Genomic DNA, 16,615 nt, shown 5'->3' with positions numbered 1-16,615 from the left:
GGCCGGGGGACAGCGCAGTCCCCACGGCTGGGCGGTAGGGGGTGGTCCAGTCAGTGTCCGCGGATGTGGGGCGGTGCCTTGGAGACCCCGCGACCCCAAGGCGACGGCTCCGCTTCGGCCCCCGGTCCATGCCCCGCCTCCGCCATGCCCCGCCCCCGCCTCGACCCACCCCCGTCTCACCGCCCCTCCCCACCGGCCCCCTCCGTCCCCGGCCCCTCGCGACCGCCTCGCAGCCGCGCCGCCGCGCCCCATCCCCCTCTGCCTGGCGCCCCCTGCCGGCCGCCTCACCACCCGGTTCCCCGTCCCGCTCCCCTCGCGACCCCTCTGCACTCGACAGGCCCCAGCCCAAGCGCCCGGAACCCGCGAGGCAAGCCGGGAGGAGGACGCGGGCGGGAGCCGTCACCAGCGTGCGTCGCGCCCCTGACGCGTGCGTGCGTGCGCGTGCGTCATTGGCTGGACTGCGTTTCCCAGGGGGCCGCGCGGCGCGCCCACTTCCGGCGGGAGGCACGGGACCCGGAAGCGGCCGCGGGGCGGCGAATCCCGCGGCGACAGGTCGGTCGGAGGGCGGCGGGAGCATGCAGGGCGGCCGGCGGCCCGCGGTGCGCGGTGCGTTCGTTCCCCCGCGGCGGTGGCGGCGGCGCGAGGCGGCTCTTGCGTGAGCGGCGGCGGCCGGAGTGGCCGGCGGCGCGCCGGGCGGGCGGCGGGGTCCGCGGCTGCGAGGCGGGCCGGGCCGGGGTGGGCGCCGCTCTCTGCCCGGGGGGCGGCGGCGCCATGTGGAGCGGTCGCAGCTCCTTCACCAGCCTGGTCGTGGGCGTGTTCGTGGTGTACGTGGTGCACACCTGCTGGGTCATGTACGGCATCGTCTACACCCGGCCGTGCGGCAGCGACGGCAACTGCATCCAGCCCTACCTGGCGCGGAGGCCCAAGCTGCAGGTGAGCAACGAGGAGGTGTGGCCGCGGGGACTACGTGGGGGCGGGGCTGGGGCCCCTTCTTACCGAGCCAGGTCCAGGACAGCCCCCCAGCCCCACTTGCTCCAGGTCTTGGTGCATGGTGGCTCCGGGAGGGCTCGGGGCGCTGCCCCCTTACCCCTCGTCCCGCCTCTTGAAGGCGCCCGGGTCCCTGCCCTGTTCTGCTCAGCTGCACGCCTCAGTAGCTTGTTTGCAGTGGACACAGCAGATCTCTTCCTGGCGCGATGGGAGCTAAAGTGAAACCTTTTCCCATTTGGTAGCTGGTCAGATTGCCACCGCGGGTGTAGCAGTTGGATGCGTGTTTTCTGCCGAGGGGGGGTGTGGGGGGTCCTTGCAGAGCCAACTTTCTTGACGCTCCTTTCCAGCTCAGCGTGTACACCACCACGCGGTCCAACCTTGGTGCTGAAAACAACGTGGATCTGGTCTTGAACGTGGAAGACTTTGACGTGGAGTCGAAATTTGAAAGGTATGATTGGGGAGCAGCGCGTGCCAGTGATGGGGTAAGTGCTGGTAACGTTTAGGTTGTGGAAAAGGCAGTGTCATGTGTGAGGAAGTTAGCGAGGAGAAGCACTGTTCCCTTCTGTCTCGTGAGTGGGGCGGCTTTTAACTGCCCTCGTCTGTGATACGTAAACTAGCCAAGTTTTGCTCTTTGTGAAAGTAGGAGGTGATGAGTTTGTCCCTTAAAAGGTAGCTTCCAGTGTCCGACGGTCCCAGGATGCACGGCAGCCATGGGCGTTTCCAGAGGAGGAGGTGAGGTGGGGGTGACGTGGCTTCCCACAGCAGACAGCTTGTCTCTCTCTTCCTGGCGAGAGTTGCCAGTTAGGTCAGTGTAGTGATGTAAATGCTCAGGTACGAAGAGGGAGCGTGAGAAGTTACACTTGCTGTGTCGTTCTAGTTTTAAGATTTCAAAAGTAGAAGTCGAAAAGCAGCTTGCTTGTCCGGGGTCTCCTTTTTTCCTGTGTGTCGTCTGGGTGATTTCAGACAAAATAGCAGAAGCGTGTAGTCGTTGGCATGAGCGTCCTCTGGCCAGCCTGCCCCATTCGAGAGCTGCGGGAGGCAGTGCAGCAGACGGGGGAAATAGGTGCGGTTGGGGTCAGCCACTGCCTGCCTGGCCACGTGAGCCCTGTGACCAAGGCGAGTTCCTGCCTTCCCTGAGCGCTGCGAAATGTAGGCAGGAAATGCTGCCCGTGGTTTTAGAAAACGGTCTGTGAGCATCTGCACTTTCAGGATTTCGGTAAAGTCTTTGCAGGTGGGTGCGTTTTCAGAACGTGTGAGCTAAAATTAGTTTGAAACGGCATGATTTACAGAGGTACTCGGGTAAGCTGTGCTGTGTGCACATACGAGGCAGCTAACACGCACGTGGTTGTAAAACAGTCGTTTCTTTTGTTTTAGGACGGTTAACGTTTCCGTACCAAAGAAAACTAGAAATAACGGGACGTTGTATGCGTACATCTTCCTCCATCATGCCGGCATTCTGCCATGGCATGATGGGAAGCAGGTGCACCTAGTGAGCCCTCTGACCACCTACATGGTTCCCAAACCAGAAGAGGTCAACCTGCTCACGGGTGAATCCACTACACAGGTGAGTGTGCCTGTTAGGTCACTGACCGCATGAGGCCTGCGCTCTCCCTGTGGAGTTCACACCCACAGGTTTCTGCACGTGCAGCTTACACCGGGAGCTGGGGTGACCATTGGGAAGGGAAGCAGTTTGATGTAGGGACAAGCACGTCTGTCTTTCAGCAGAATTGCTTCCTGTGACTCGCAGATAAATTTTATGCCAAGTTAGTGACGTAGACTCTGAGTAATGCAATGACAGGTTACTTCTCAGGCCCCGGGCCCTCTCAGCCTCCAGGGAGTGTGTGTGCACCCCATCAAGGTGTGGGGGCCTCCCTTCTGCAAAGTCGGCCGCAGCCTTCGCTCACAGCTGGGGGACTCACTGCCCTGTGTGTAGGGCAGGACGGCACTTCGGTATATCTTTTCAGTTGTCATTTGCGATTACGGGAGAGATACCTGTACTGCATACGTGCCATACTGCTGTGAAAAGCTGTGTATACGAGGAAACTAGAGCGGCTTAAGTGGTTATTGACGATACTGTGGGTAAAGCAGAGGAATTCTGTCTTTGGGTCTGTGTGGACTAGAAGGTGAGCTCGTTTACAGATGGGAAGTGTCTGTGAGGCTGCCCCATGCTGGGTCTCCTTGGAAGGACTCCCTCGGCTGCTTTTTCTTGGGGGGACTGTATGGCCCTGCCTCTCGGGGCCTTCCTAGGGAGTCAGTGAGGTGGTGGGTGTTAGTGTGAAGTGATCTCCAGAACATACAAATAAACGTGTGCGGTTAGTATTACTTAGAAAAGCATTCTTAACGTAACTTACCGGAGCTGTATTCTATCTATTTAGGTGGGAGATAGGCGAAATGGTCCTGCAGTGTGGAATTTGTCAGTTAGATCTGGGAGATCTTCCTGGCAGTCATAGCTTCTTTGCTGAATAGAGCTCTGTGTGCGACTGACGCCCAGCCCTGACCCTGTCTTTGCAGACGACGTGACGGACCGGGCCTAGGGCCAGTGTCCTCAGTCTCGCTGCCAGCTGCAGGGGCTGTGAGCTCCGATTGCCTGCCCCCTCCTGCAGGTGTCCCGGGACTCCCTCTTCTCATGGTCCCCGCTCGGGCTGGGGATCTAAATGACAACCCTCTGGCTCGTGTTAAGAGAAGGAAGTGAGGGGTGCCGCTCTGGGGGAGCCGGCGGTCATGCCTCCACCCAGCACTGGGCTTTCCCTGCTGAGCCACTCGTTTCCTTTAGCAGCAGATAGAGGCAGAGAAGAAGCCACCGAGTGCCCTGGACGAGCCTGTTTCTCACTGGAGACCAAGACTGACACTGAACGTGATGGTGGACGACTTTGTCTTTGACGGGGCCTCCCTGCCTGCCGACGTGCATCGGTACATGAAGATGTAAGTACCGCTGGGCCCGCCGGGGAGGAGGGTGGCTCTTCGCGGCGCACGCCCCCGTGCCCAGCCTCGAGCTGGCGGTGCAGGAGTGGCCCCGGTGTGTGGGGTGTGGAGGACACCTGGGGGTCGTGGCCCACCAGAATCCAGAAACGGGGGCCCGCAGTGCTGCCTCGAGCACCCCTGAACCTCTCGAGGTCTTGCTGATAGAGACTGCCACCAGGGCGTGAGACCGTGTCGTGCTGCACCCACTGAGACTTTTGTCCCATCTGCGTACTGATTACCTCTGTTAGGACCCCGTGTTTTGTTTTAACTTGACTTGTTTACGTTAAGTTAAAAACTAGTTTTTAGGTCATTACGTTTAGTGTTTAGCATCGCTAGTTAAACATAAGCGTTGAAATTGTGTGAATAACTTAGACCGCCTCGCGTTTTGGGGGAGCCCACTGTTAAAGTAAGATCTGTTGCCGATGTCACGCAGCACCTAAAAACGGTCGCGCTAAGACTCGTCTTCCTTCACGGGTTAGTTGTAAACGTGCTATCGTCGTGAGGGTTTTTTCTTTTTAATGCGTATGTGTCATTTTTGAGCGTGCAGAAGAGTCACGTAATTAGAAACGTAAACGGTACGAAGGGTCACAGAAAGCCCCCCACTCCTGTTCTCTGGCCCCCGCCGCCTCCAAGGTACGGAAGGCAGGTGGGTTTTTATTTCCACTCTCCCTCTGCATCCCTGACCGTCCCGCATCAGGGCACATGTGGGCCTGTCGCTCTTTTGTGGCCTGGATGGTGTTCCGCTCTGTGGCCACTGGGGTTTCCCTCCCACGGCTGTGACTTCAAGGAAGAACAGCTGGTTAGAGCCCTCGGCTTCTGTGGGCAAGGTGTGTCCCGGGGCTGTGTGCCCAGAGACAGCCGAGGACGTGGGCGGGATTTCTCCGCGCTGCGTCTCCGAGCCGTGTCTGATTCCTCTAATGGTGAAAGTGTTCACGGTGACTCTGGGAACTGCTTGATCCCCCAGGATCCAGCTCGGGAAGACCGTGCACTACCTCCCTATCCTGTTCATCGACCAGCTCAGCAATCGGGTGAAGGACCTCATGGTAAGTGTGGCTCCTCTGGGCTGCTGTCGCCCCGCAGGAGCTTGCTGCGTCTTTCTGACTTGGCAGAGCTGTGCTCCGGGTCTGCCTCCGACTCCCTTCCTGACCCCTGTGCTCTCTGTGGTGGAAGGCTCTGGAACAGTTCTGTATTAAGTGCTTGGATGGCGAGTCTCAGAGCTCGTTGGAGAACCGAGTGTCGCTCAAACAGTTCATGAAGGTTTTTCCACCAAGCCCTAGTTGTTTGGCTCAAAGGCACAGATGGGCTTAGAGGGGGTGCTGAGCAAATTGCTCCCTTTAAAGCTGGCCCCACACAGTGTCACCGCCTGTCTTGGAGCCTGCAGTTGTTCCCCCCGCCCCCCACCCTCGGGTGGCCCTGGGCAGGGCTGAGTGTGGGAGTGGAGGGGAGCTGGCACCCTGCCCTGCAGGGTGGATTGGAGGGCCAGTGCAGGATGGCTGACTTCCGGGCAGTGACAACAGCAGTGACCATTGACACGGAGGGTCACCTACGGTGCCCCAGGCACTGTGCCGAGCACTTCACAAACGTCCCGGGGTCTCGCCCCATGGGCTGTGGAGCTGTGGCATGAGCCGGACCAGTCACCCTCCCTGTGACTCCTGGCCGCCATCCCAGTCTGTGGGCGTTTACCACACGCTGGAGTCCGTGTTCCTTGCTCACAGACGAGACAGCCTGGGCACAGAGAGCTCGGGTCCCCGTGGGATGCACGGCAGTGAGCGGAAAAGGAGGCATCTGACCCGGAGCCCAGCCTCGCGGGCCCCCGCCCCAGCTCTGCCTCCCCCTGCTGACCAAGGGGTCCCTAACACGCGGGGTCCTGCGCTTCCTTTGGGGGTGCCACCTAGATCTATGGGGCTCGTCGGCCCCGGGCAGACCGTCATCCTCCCTCCTGCTGTGTGCAGACCTGGAGCCGGCCCAGTTCTGCCGAAGCACGTGGTCAGCTTTCTGGGGGCCCGGGGCTGCCATGGTGCGGGCAGTGGTGTGGAGAGGCTGCTGGCTGGCTGGGCCGCTGGAGCTCCGAGGCTGCGTCTGCAGGGCGCCTGTGCTCTCCTCATCGTGTGGGTTTAGCGGCCTCATGACGTGGCACCGCTATTCAGACGTGGAAACAAGCTCACGGGCCGCCAGCGTTTCCTGTGGCGTCTTCGTGACACGAATGCCTTGTCTGGATCAGGGCTGCTTTCTGGAAGGAACGCCATCTTTGGGGAACAGCTAATATGCTGGGGTTTAGACAGTGGCACCTGTGTGGGTGGGGTTGGCCCATGCCCGCCTGCCCTGGAGCCAGTGCGCCACTGTGGTGTAAGGGGGTCCGGTGCCTGGGCCTGGCGTCTGGTCAGTCCTGGTTTGGGGTGGGGGGGGGGGGTCCCAGCGCCTGGGCCTGGCGTCTGGTCAGTCCTGCTGAGGGGGGGCCCTGGACCTGGCATCTGGTCAGTCCTGGTCGGGGGCGGGGGGGCCAGCACCTGGGCCTGGCGTCTGGTCAGTCCTGGTGGGGGGGCCCTGGGCCTGGCATCTGGTCAGTCCTGGTGGGAGGGGGCCCGGCACCTGGGCCTGGCGTCTGGTCAGTCCTCGTGTGGGTGGCCTGGTGCCTGGGCCTGGCATCTGGTCAGTCCTGGTCCGCTCCTGTTGCTGGACTGGCCACGTCGGTGTTGACCCAGGAGGGTCTGCTGAGTGAGCTCCGGTGGGTGGAATCAGGTGGCACCATGTTCACACGATGGGGCGTGTGGTGCCTGTGGACTCACCGGCCTCTGGAGGCGTGGAAGGCCGCTGCAGCCAGCGTGGGCCACCAGACCCCACGACCACAGCCGCTCGCAGCTGCCCCTTGCCTCCGCACACACTTAGGTCAGGTGTCGCATCTTCCTGAGGCTTTCTGTTGTCCCCTGGGGGGGCAGGCCGACCCTCCACAAGTCAGTCTCTCCGGGAGCCTTTAGCCCACACACCAGGGCCCCAAGTGCCACCCGCCACGTTTCCCTTCCCTGCGGAGAGGTGTGGAGGCTCCGTGGGGCCCGTGCCCGGCTCGTCCGCAAGAGCAGGTTCCTGGTGCGTGCCGGTGCTGCTCGTGCCGAGAGGCCGGGGTACAGGGCCAAGCCGACACGGGGGTTCGAGAGATACGGGGTTCAGGTGGCAGAGGAGACGAGAACACGTTGCTCAGAAAAGCTTTGAGCCCAGGATGAGGGTGAGTGGCGGGAGGTGGGAGCCACGCCTCCCCCCCACCCCCCGCCCCCTGGGACATGGAACAGACGGTAGTCGAGTAGGCCCAGGGGTGCAGCGTCGGCCTCCAGTGCACGGAGCCGTGGTCGGTGGGGAGCCCACGGCGTGGGGTGAGCCGTGGGGTGAGTGCCCGGCAGCGGGTGGGGGCAGGCGGCGGACCCGGGAAGGGCGCGGCCTCGCTGCCCTGCTGTCCTTCCCGCCAGGTCATAAACCGCTCCAGCACCGAGCTGCCCCTCACCGTGTCCTACGACAAGATCTCGCTGGGGAGGCTGCGCTTCTGGATCCACATGCAGGACGCCGTGTACTCCCTGCAGCAGTTCGGTGAGGCCACGGGCCGACCTTTACTTCCGGGTCTGGGAAGCCGTGCTCAGGCTCCAGCCTCGGTGCCTCCTGCTGGTGTCCTTGACCATGGCTCCCGGCAGAGCGTCGGGTTTCCGCTCTCAGTGCTGAGAGCTGTCCTCGTCTGTGGCCGTGAGCGTGAGGCGCGTGTCTGGCGTTGGATGTCGCTGACCTGGCTCGCCTCGTGCTGTTTCCTTTTCCGTTCAGGGTTTTCAGAGAAAGACGCTGATGAAGTGAAAGGCATTTTTGTCGACACCAACTTGTATTTCTTAGCTCTAACCTTCTTCGTCGCCGCATTTCACGTGAGTGGGCACCGGGCCGGGGGTTTGCGTGGTGCGGCCTGGCGACCTGAGACTTTGTGGCCGCCACGCTGGGGGTCCCTCTTCCGGCTCAGGACGGGGTGTCTGCACCTGGGGCGCTGATCACCTTAAGGACTTGGGGTTTGTCTGCTGGCCCTGGAGGTCATTTTGAAAAGAAACCCAAACTCCACGAGATCAGTGGAGTTTTGCAAAATAAGTATCTCATTGTATAATTCTAGCACGGTGCTTTCGATGTTGAAAACCCAGCCTTTGCGTAGAATCCCTTTTTGAGCATGGAGTCTTACAGCTGGTGGAGGAAAGCTGTCCCCCACGTGGCAGCCGTGTTAGATCTGAGGTCAAGGTGGGCAGGCGTGGTCCCCCAGTGCCTGGAGATTGGCTGCCAGTCTGGCTAAACTTCCCAAAACCGTGCTGGGAAATAGTGGTTTTGTTAAAGGAGCAGGGTCTGAGAATGACCCGTGTGCACGGCCTGGGCACCAGGTCAGAGCCGGCAGCACCTGGCGAGGGAGCCGGGACGTGTGGCCCACGACGGCTGTCGGATGCCCCGAGGTCCCGGCGTGCTGGGTGGGGCACGAGGCCGTGGGTTTCTGAGGTGTGGCGTGTGGCATCCACCTGGCTGTGACCTTGCGATCCGGGTCCCGCGCACACCTGTGTTCTCGCTCGGCGGAGACGAGCCGTCGGAGCGACGCGAGCCGGACGTTGCCGTCCTCTTCTCTTTCCAGCTTCTGTTCGATTTCTTGGCATTTAAAAATGACATCAGTTTCTGGAAGAAGAAGAGGAGCATGATTGGAATGTCCACCAAAGCAGGTAGGTGCCCTCAAGTTTCGGCCGTTCCCAGAGCGCCGTGTCCTGTTGATGGATACGGATCTCTAGGCTTCACTTTGGAGCTTGGGGTCTGCGGTCGTCTCTGGTCCGTGCCAGTCAGGGAGCCAGCTCTTGCGCGGGCGGCGCCTGCGAGCCTGGCAGAGCCTGGCCTCTGCGAGCACAGAGGGGCTGTCTGTGGCGTGTGAACCCGAGGCCACGCGCCAGGCCCCCCCGGCAGCGACACCAACGCGGGATCTTGGCCTCCATCTGTTTGGCTGCTAATCAAGCGTCTCAAGAGGCAGTTCTTTTCCTTCCACAGAAATGACGTGCCCAGGGGTGGTCCGGGCACCTGGGCTGGCCCCTGGTGTCAGCCGGGTCTCACATCCTCCTGTCCTCTGGTGTTCTTCGGGGGGCACAGGGCCCCTGCTGGGTCCTCCGGCCCTTCCTGGGGAGCAGCCGTGAGCGGGGCTCGTGGGTCCCCGTCGGTGCACACGGGGCAGCCAGGTGTCCCCCTAGCAGGCACCCACGGGGGTTGGCCCCGCTGCTCCTGCCCCACAAGAGGCCGTTAGGAAGGTGCATGTTATCAGTCAGTTGTAGCATTTTGTAAAGTTCGGTCTTTATGGAGAAGGTATAGTTTTTAAAAGATGAGTTTCTCACGGAGTTGGGAGGGAAACCGGTAAGGGGAAGAGGTCAAGGAGGCGGGTTCTAATCCCCACCGGTGACCCCTCTGGTCAGCGTGCTCTCTGTGTGTTTGTGTACCTGCGCGCACGTTTCTGTAGCAAAGGGGACCTTGCGTTCCGTGCTGTGGCCTCCGTGGTCGCTATAGAACATTTGCACGTCACACACACCTTGTCCGGTGCAGTGGATGGAGGGGGTGAAACCCTTGAAGCTTTGTGTACGCTGTGGGGGGGGGGGGTACGGGTAGGGGGGTGAGTGTGCACGTAGGGGGGTGGGGGCGTGATGGGACCTGTCAGGTGGGGTGTGGACAGGGCGCGGCCGGCCGCTCAGCGCAGCCCCCTTTCCTGCCCCCAGTGCTCTGGCGTGGATTCAGCACAGTGGTCATCTTCCTGTTCCTGCTGGACGAGCAGACGAGCCTGCTGGTGCTGGTCCCCGCAGGCATCGGGGCCGCCATCGAGGTGAGACGTGTGGCTGTGCTTGGCCGCACCCAGTCCCGAACCACGGGAGAGACGGGGCCCTGCCGAAGGCAGGGAGGGGCGTAGCAGCTGCCGCGGTTCCGGAACGCCAGAGCCCGGCTGCCGAGGGCCCTGTCGCTGGGGTTGGAGCTTCCGCCCATCACACCTGTCCACGCGACGTGTTTTACCACGTCAGGCAGGGAGCCACACGACTTGTGCCGCCCACCGCATGAGGCCATGTGGGACGTGGTGCCCTGTCACAGCCCGGGCCGAGCTGGGCTCGGAGAGCGGTTCCGTGGGGCGGGTGGCTTTGGGCCAGGACACGGCGGGGAGCAGAGGGGGTGGCGGGCTGGGACGTTCTCTGTCCTCTGGGGCTGCCCTGTCCCGGGCCTCAGCCCCGGCCACAGTTCCCCGCCCTACCCGTGCGCCGTGGGCACCGGCATGTGTGGCCGTTGGGCCAGAGAACGCACTTGGTCTGCCCGTGAGCCGTGCCGCGAGGACCCCCCCATAGCCACCCGTCACAGCGCGGAGACCCAGCTCACCGGGTTGTGGAGGCGGGTCCCCCGAAGACGGCAGGACTCAGGGCAGAGGCGAGGGGCCTTGCAGTGACCACCTGGGAGAAGGGGCCGGTGAATCAAGAGGCAGGCAGGATGGGCCGGGAAGGGGGCCCGGCCCAGAGGACGGCAGCCAGGCCGAGTGCCGGTTCCGTCGGTGCAGAGGGCGGCCGAGCTCGATGTTGGCGTGGAGCCCACGAGCACCAGTCAGGCTTGGTGGTGTGACCAGTCAAGGCTGGGGGCGCGAGCAGGCACACGCTGTGGTCCGTCACCTCCCGGGGGTGAGTCCCGGGGACTCCTGGGTCTCAGAGCCGTGAAAGTGTGTTTCTCGTTCTTTCTTTCAGCTGTGGAAGGTGAAAAAGGCCTTGAAGATGAGTGTTGTTTGGAGAGGCCTGAGACCGCAGTTCCAGGTGGGCATTTGCGCGGTAACAACTGTCCCCCCACCCCATCTGCCCCTGGACGCTCCGTGCCTCCCCCCGCCCCACTCCTCGTCTGCCCCTTGGATGGTCTGTGCCTCCCCTCGCCCCCCCCCTCCACCCTGTCTGCTCCCTGGACACTCTGTGCCTCCCCTGGCCCCCGTCTGCCCCCCTGGACTCTCTGTGCACCGCCCCCGCCCGCTCCCACCACCCCATCTGCCCTGGATGCTCTGTGCCTCCCCCCCCCCCCCCACCAGCAGTCACCTTGTTCCTTTGTGTGCCGGTCGCCAGCCCATTCTCATGTCCCAGAGTGTCTGCCCTGTGGCTGCTAGCTGTGCCCCGATCAGACGCCACACTCGGGGGCTGGTGATCCTTGGGCCACCCGGCCAGCCTCCGGCTCCGAGCCCCCCCTCGGCAGACGTAGGTGGCATCGTGCGGTGGAGGCCGGTCCCCTGGCAGCCCTGAGGTCTCCTGGCGGGCCGGCGTGGGCAGCGGCTAGTGTGGGCCCCACGTGGGCAATCCGTCAGGGACAGAGTGCTCCCCCTGCCCTGACGGGATGGGATGCGGGCGTGCTGGGCTCTGGGCGCTCCTCCCGTGCCCGCAGGCCAGCACGGTGCTGCCTGGTGCCCCGTCCCCGCCGGAGTCCAGCACGTGGTGCTGCTCTGGGTTGGCCCTTGCCCCCGGTGACAAGATTTTGCTGCGCCTCCGGGCAGACGGGCTGGGCTGGGGTGCAGCGGCACTTTGGGGTTTGTGGTCCTGAGCCTGACTCCTGCTGGGATGGACCCGGATCGAGGGAAACTCAACACCCTGTCGAGGATGGGAAATTGGGGACCGGGACAGAGTTTGTCCTATTGGGAACTGGCTCTGTGAGTCTGCCTTCACTGACCTGAGTGCAGTGCAGGGGTGTGGCCATCACCGTAATTGCTGGGGGGGTGCGTGGCCCAACAGGACACACTGGCGGGCGTGCCTCTGCACACGCGGCACGTGTCTGGGCCCCGGGTGACCCTGGTTGCGGGGAAGTGGCTGCAGGGGGCCGCCTGGGCTGAGCCCCCTGCACCGCACAGCTGGGCTGTGCACGCCTGCCGGTCCATGTGCAGCTGTCCCTGCCAGCGGCCTGGAACTAACGGGACCGTGTTGGGTTCTGTGACAGTTTGGCACTTACAGCGAGTCCGAGAGGAAGACAGAGGAGTACGACACTCAGGTGAGTGGCGGGGGTGGGAGGGGACGCCAATCAGCCTGGGCTCTCGGACTTGGGGGCAGGCTCCGGGGCGGCTCCACGTCCCGGCCTCGCAGGAAAGCCAGGCCCGGTCTTCGCGGGCGGTCGGGAGGCCTCCTCCTCTCCTGTAACGAGATTTATTTCTGGGGAGTTAGCGGTACGTGCTGTGATCTCCCGTGGTCACCGAGACCCCGGTGACCCTCATCGTCCCCAACCCCCCTGTGCAGGTGTAGCTGCAGCTTTCGGGTTGCCCGGAGACAGCTCCCTTGTGGGGACGGTGTTACTTGCCGCTCGGATGGGCACGTGTTTGTGTGCCAGGGCCAAGGCAAAGCTCAGGGTCAGCATGGTGACGAGCCCCAGCCCCCGAGGGCACTTCGTGCACACGGCTCTAGCCGGGCGTCTCCAGATCCGTTTCCCATCGCTCCTGATCAGTGACCGGGTGTTCACAAGCCGGACGGATGCTGTGAACGTCCGTGCGGTATCAGGCCTAGCTTCTGGAGCCTCGTTCTGCAGGTGTCTGCCGTCCCAGCAGCATCCAGACTTGGTTCCCCAAGGCCGTTGGCCTGTGTGCCCTCCTTGCCGGTTCCCCTGTCCCGGACTCAGGTCCCCAAGGTCGTGGCCCATGTGCCCTCCTTGCCGGTTTCCCCGTTGCGAGTTGGCTTGTCACAGAGGCTCTGTGTTCCCGGCAGGCCATGAGGTACCTCTCCTATCTTCTCTACCCCCTGTGCATCGGTGGCGCCGTCTACTCCCTGCTGAACGTCAAGTATAAGAGGTAGGACGAGCCAGCCTCCGTGCTGGCAGCCAGGGACGCCCCTTGGCCTCCGTGCTGGGCCTGCCCCTCCTCCCCCACCCACCCCGCCCGGGAGACACACGGCCCGCCCAGGGGGCACAAGGCCGGCATGTGGTATTCCCCAGGCCTGTTCCCCAGCAGCGGGCACGGAGGTGCAGGTGTCCGGGGCCCTGGTGTCAGGAACGAGGGCGGACGTGTCTGGCGAGGGGAGCCTAGGGCGGGTGGCCTGGCCAGTGCGTTCGGGACACAGAAGCCCCGGAGGCGCGGCCCTGAGGGCTGGGGCTTCTGACGGAGGACACCGGCCAGTTCAGCCCTGCAGCTACCACCTCACGCTTGTGCTCCGGGAAGAGGGCTGTCCCCGCGGGTCCCCCCACCAGCACTGCAGTTTCCGGGGAGACGGGCGCCGCGGGACAGGGGCGGTGATCACGGTCTCTCTCTTGCAGCTGGTACTCTTGGCTGATCAATAGCTTCGTCAACGGTGAGTTGTGGGGATTCGGCTCCGCCAGTAGCGCCCGTGGCTGTTCCTTGTGGTTCCCGCACATGGCCCGTGTGGTTCGAGGACGGGCAGGCAGGACCTCTGCCGCCAGCCACCCCTGCTCCCTTTGGCGGGGCCCCCCGACACCTGGTTTGTCTACGGCGGCCCCGCTCAGGCTGCCCGTGAAAACGGTTTGGGGCGGGCGGGCAGTAACGCCGTCCGACGTGCAGTTTCCGAGGGCGGCTACGGGGCCTGTGAGCCCTGTGCGTGGGCTGGGTCTGCATCCTCGGAGGGCAGAGACCCAGGACCTGACGGGCCTGGCTTCCTCGCGGGCACTCGCGGGCCCGAGCCGTCTGTGCGGAACACGGTGACAGGCAGCCGCGCTGGGTGGTGGGAGGGGCCGCTGGCAGAGAGCCGGTCTCTGGAGATGGACCCGGGGCCACCCCAGCCTGCCGTCTTTCTCCCCAGGGGTGTACGCCTTCGGCTTCCTCTTCATGCTGCCCCAGCTCTTCGTCAACTACAAGGTAAGACCACGCCCTCCCCGCGCTCGCCCGCGTCCTCCCTACGCCGGCCGCTGATCTGCCGCGTCTCGCCCCCCAGATGAAGTCGGTGGCGCACCTGCCCTGGAAGGCCTTCACCTACAAGGTCAGTGCCCCCCCGCCCCCCCCCCTGCAACTTCTCAGGGCCACCACACCCAGTGGAGGGGTTTTCTCAACCGTGGGCCCCCTGGTGGTGACTTAGGGACGCTGGTTCTCGAACTGTCACAGCAGCACGAGACGAAGCCACATTCCTTTTCGGGGACACGCGTGAGAGCGCATACCCCCAGCCACCCCCAGAGGCCCACGTCCACACGCGGACGCAGACCCTGGGCTCGGGCACACCGGCCGGGCCGTGAAGTGCCGTGACACGCTTGTCAGGGCAGGTGGAATTGAGGTGTGTTTTCCTGTTCGTTCTGCGAAGTAAGACGACTGGCTCTGAGGAGGAAGACGCCGGGGTTTTCAGGGCAGCCCTCGTGGGGGTGCAGTATGTGGAGAACGGGGGCGCGCGAGGGGGCGCCTCGGTGTCCAGCGTCCTTCCGCACTCGCTCCTTTTCTCTTGTCTGTTGTCGCCGGGACCCCGCTGAGCGGTGAGAGGGTGAACGGGCCCCGGCCCCTGGGTAGGCGTCCGGGAGACCCTGACGGCCGGTGTTCACACCTCCCCCACCCCACGTGGCAGGCCTTCAACACTTTCATCGACGACGTCTTTGCCTTCATCATCACCATGCCCACCTCCCACCGGCTGGCGTGTTTCCGGGACGACGTGGTGTTCCTCGTGTACCTGTACCAGCGATGGTGAGTGTGGCCGCCCCTCCCGGGTCTTCTGTGGGCACAGAGGCAGTTTGCAGGTGGCGTGTGTCACCTGCAAGGCCGAGTGAGAGACCACCCCACGGCCTAGTTGGGAAGGACAGGTCTCTGTCTGAGCGACTCCCTCAGTCTCTAAGGAATGCCCCGGCGTGGCGGCAGTCGCTACAAGCACTGTCTGGAGAGCGCGGAGGGGCCGCCACCCCCAGGGCCTGGGGATGGGCACGGAGCTCCGTCCTGACGGTGAACACACGACAGGCGGGCACGAGGGGACTCCAGACATCCCTCCTGCGGCAACTTGGGGTCTCGCGTCCTAACTGCTGGGACTCCAGCCCCTTCGCAGATGGCAGAGCCCGGGGGGCCTCTGTCCTTGCAGGCTGTACCCCGTGGATAAGAGCAGGGTGAACGAGTTCGGGGAGTCCTACGAGGAGAAGCCCCAGCGGAAGCCCCACGCACATTGAGTCCCCGCCCGGCCGCGTGCGGTCAGCCCCTGTGCGGCAGGGCTGGGTTGTCGGCGGAGTATTTTCGGACGCTTCTGGCGGAATTTCCTGGACATTACACCGTGTGCATTGCCAAAACCTGAACGTTTCCCGTCGCCCCCCGAGTCCCTCTGCGTCGTGTTAGGGAGGGGCTCCAGCGGACAGACTTCTGGCCCCCGCATCAGGCTCTGACCATCGGAGGCTCGGCACGGAGGGCGGGGAGCCCGGGCCAGGGGCCTCTCGAGGTGTCCGTGAGTGCTCCCCACACGTGCAGGTGGCTCTTTAAGTCCATTCCTTAGAGACTGGGATCAAACGGCTTTTTTCTTTTTGTTTAAAATTTGACTATTTTAAAGCTTAATGTACGTATGTTTCTATTTTAAAATAAATTTCTTTGGCTGTGACGTTTTTCCTGGCCCGGTGGAGCGTGTCTCCTCTGGCTCACTTTTCCTGTTCTCAGAAACCCACGCACGACGTGGGCTCACGTGTGTGCTTGCCACAGCAGCGGAGGTAAAGACCGCCTCCCCAGCTCTCGAATCGCAAACGTTCCTGAATCTCCGGTGTTGAACGTGTTTTGCACGGTCACCACCTGTCCCCCAGACGGTGTTTTTCAGAAGTGCTCTGGGTTAAGGCGGAGATGAGCTGCATGGCCGGGCGGGCCCGTGCTCCGTGTGGTTCTACGTGTCCGTGAGCACGCGGGCAGCGTGTGCCCTGGGGCTGGCTGTGCACTCCGTCTTCTGCTGTGTCCACCTGGCGTGCTGGGCTCCTCCTCCCGGGGTGAAAGGTGGGGCCGGTCGGAGTCTGAGGAGGCCCAGGCTGAGGGAGCACGTGTGCGTCCTACCTGTCGCCACAGGCCACGCACACTGTCGCGGGGGTCTGTTTGCCGTGGAAACGACACGTGCGTGCCACTCAGGAGCCTGTGGCTTCTGGCTCAGCTGTGTGAGCCGCACGCAGTGAGGGTAGGAAAACAGTTCACGTTGGCCTGATTCAGTTTCGGTGTGAGCACGCGTCAGGAGCCCAGTAAGGAGCGCACAGCGTCCCCCGGGGACTACCCGCCTGCTGCACCCGCAGGGCCAGCTGCTCAGAAGGGTGCAGATGTCCCTGCTGGCTCGGCCTGGGGGCACGGCACCTGCCGGGTGCTGGCTGCGTTGTAAGCGAGAACGTCCGGGTGTCCACCTGTGCGTGGGGCCCGCGGGGCCTGGGAGGTTCTGCCGAGGGGGCCCCTGCAGGTCCCGGGACAGCACCACCGAGTGGCTTTCAACAGCGCGCGCGCGCACACACACACATACGTCGCCGGAGCACCCGGCCAGAGCCCAGCCTTTCCCAGCTCCTGGAGGGGCTGCGTCCTCTGTCTGGGTCCCTCCCTCCACACCTGCTTCCCGCCTCCATTCTCCCATCCCCCCTCCCTGAACTGTGGTGGCCACGTCCGGCCACGGGGCGATCCAGGGCCGTCCCCCCGTGTCCGGGCCGTACCGCAGTCTCAACTGCCGTTCCCAGGCCCTGGGGTGGCACGTGCCTGCCGCAGTCCTCCGGTGCCTCCTTGGCACCCCGC

General features: G+C 63.5%; 1 protein-coding gene across 2 annotated transcripts; it reads left to right on the top strand.

The window, feature by feature from the left end:
- Positions 1-500: 500 nt before the first annotated feature.
- CLPTM1L (CLPTM1 like) lies at positions 501-15,467 on the top strand. Of its 2 annotated transcripts, none has more exons than XM_086675385.1 (17): positions 501-933; positions 1,335-1,435; positions 2,362-2,551; positions 3,761-3,909; positions 4,913-4,991; positions 7,407-7,524; positions 7,750-7,844; positions 8,582-8,666; positions 9,696-9,799; positions 10,695-10,760; positions 11,917-11,967; positions 12,672-12,754; positions 13,216-13,250; positions 13,716-13,771; positions 13,848-13,892; positions 14,463-14,578; positions 14,964-15,467. In XM_086675385.1, exons 1-17 carry the CDS (start codon positions 772-774, stop codon positions 15,046-15,048), a joined length of 1,620 nt encoding a protein of 539 aa, XP_086531511.1. In that variant the 5' UTR covers positions 501-771; the 3' UTR covers positions 15,049-15,467. The 2 variants fall into 2 exon arrangements, with proteins under 2 accessions (XP_086531511.1, XP_086531517.1); XM_086675391.1 differs by having other exon boundaries at positions 503-933; positions 3,764-3,909.
- Positions 15,468-16,615: the final 1,148 nt, after the last annotated feature.

Source organism: Puma concolor, chromosome A1, assembly GCF_028749965.1.
Source record: "Puma concolor isolate L17-30 chromosome A1, mPumCon1.1.hap2, whole genome shotgun sequence".
In the NCBI taxonomy this organism is placed as follows: domain Eukaryota; kingdom Metazoa; phylum Chordata; class Mammalia; order Carnivora; family Felidae; genus Puma; species Puma concolor.
The sequence above is the reverse complement of the archived record's forward strand: the minus strand, read 5'-3'. Positions and strand labels throughout refer to the sequence as shown.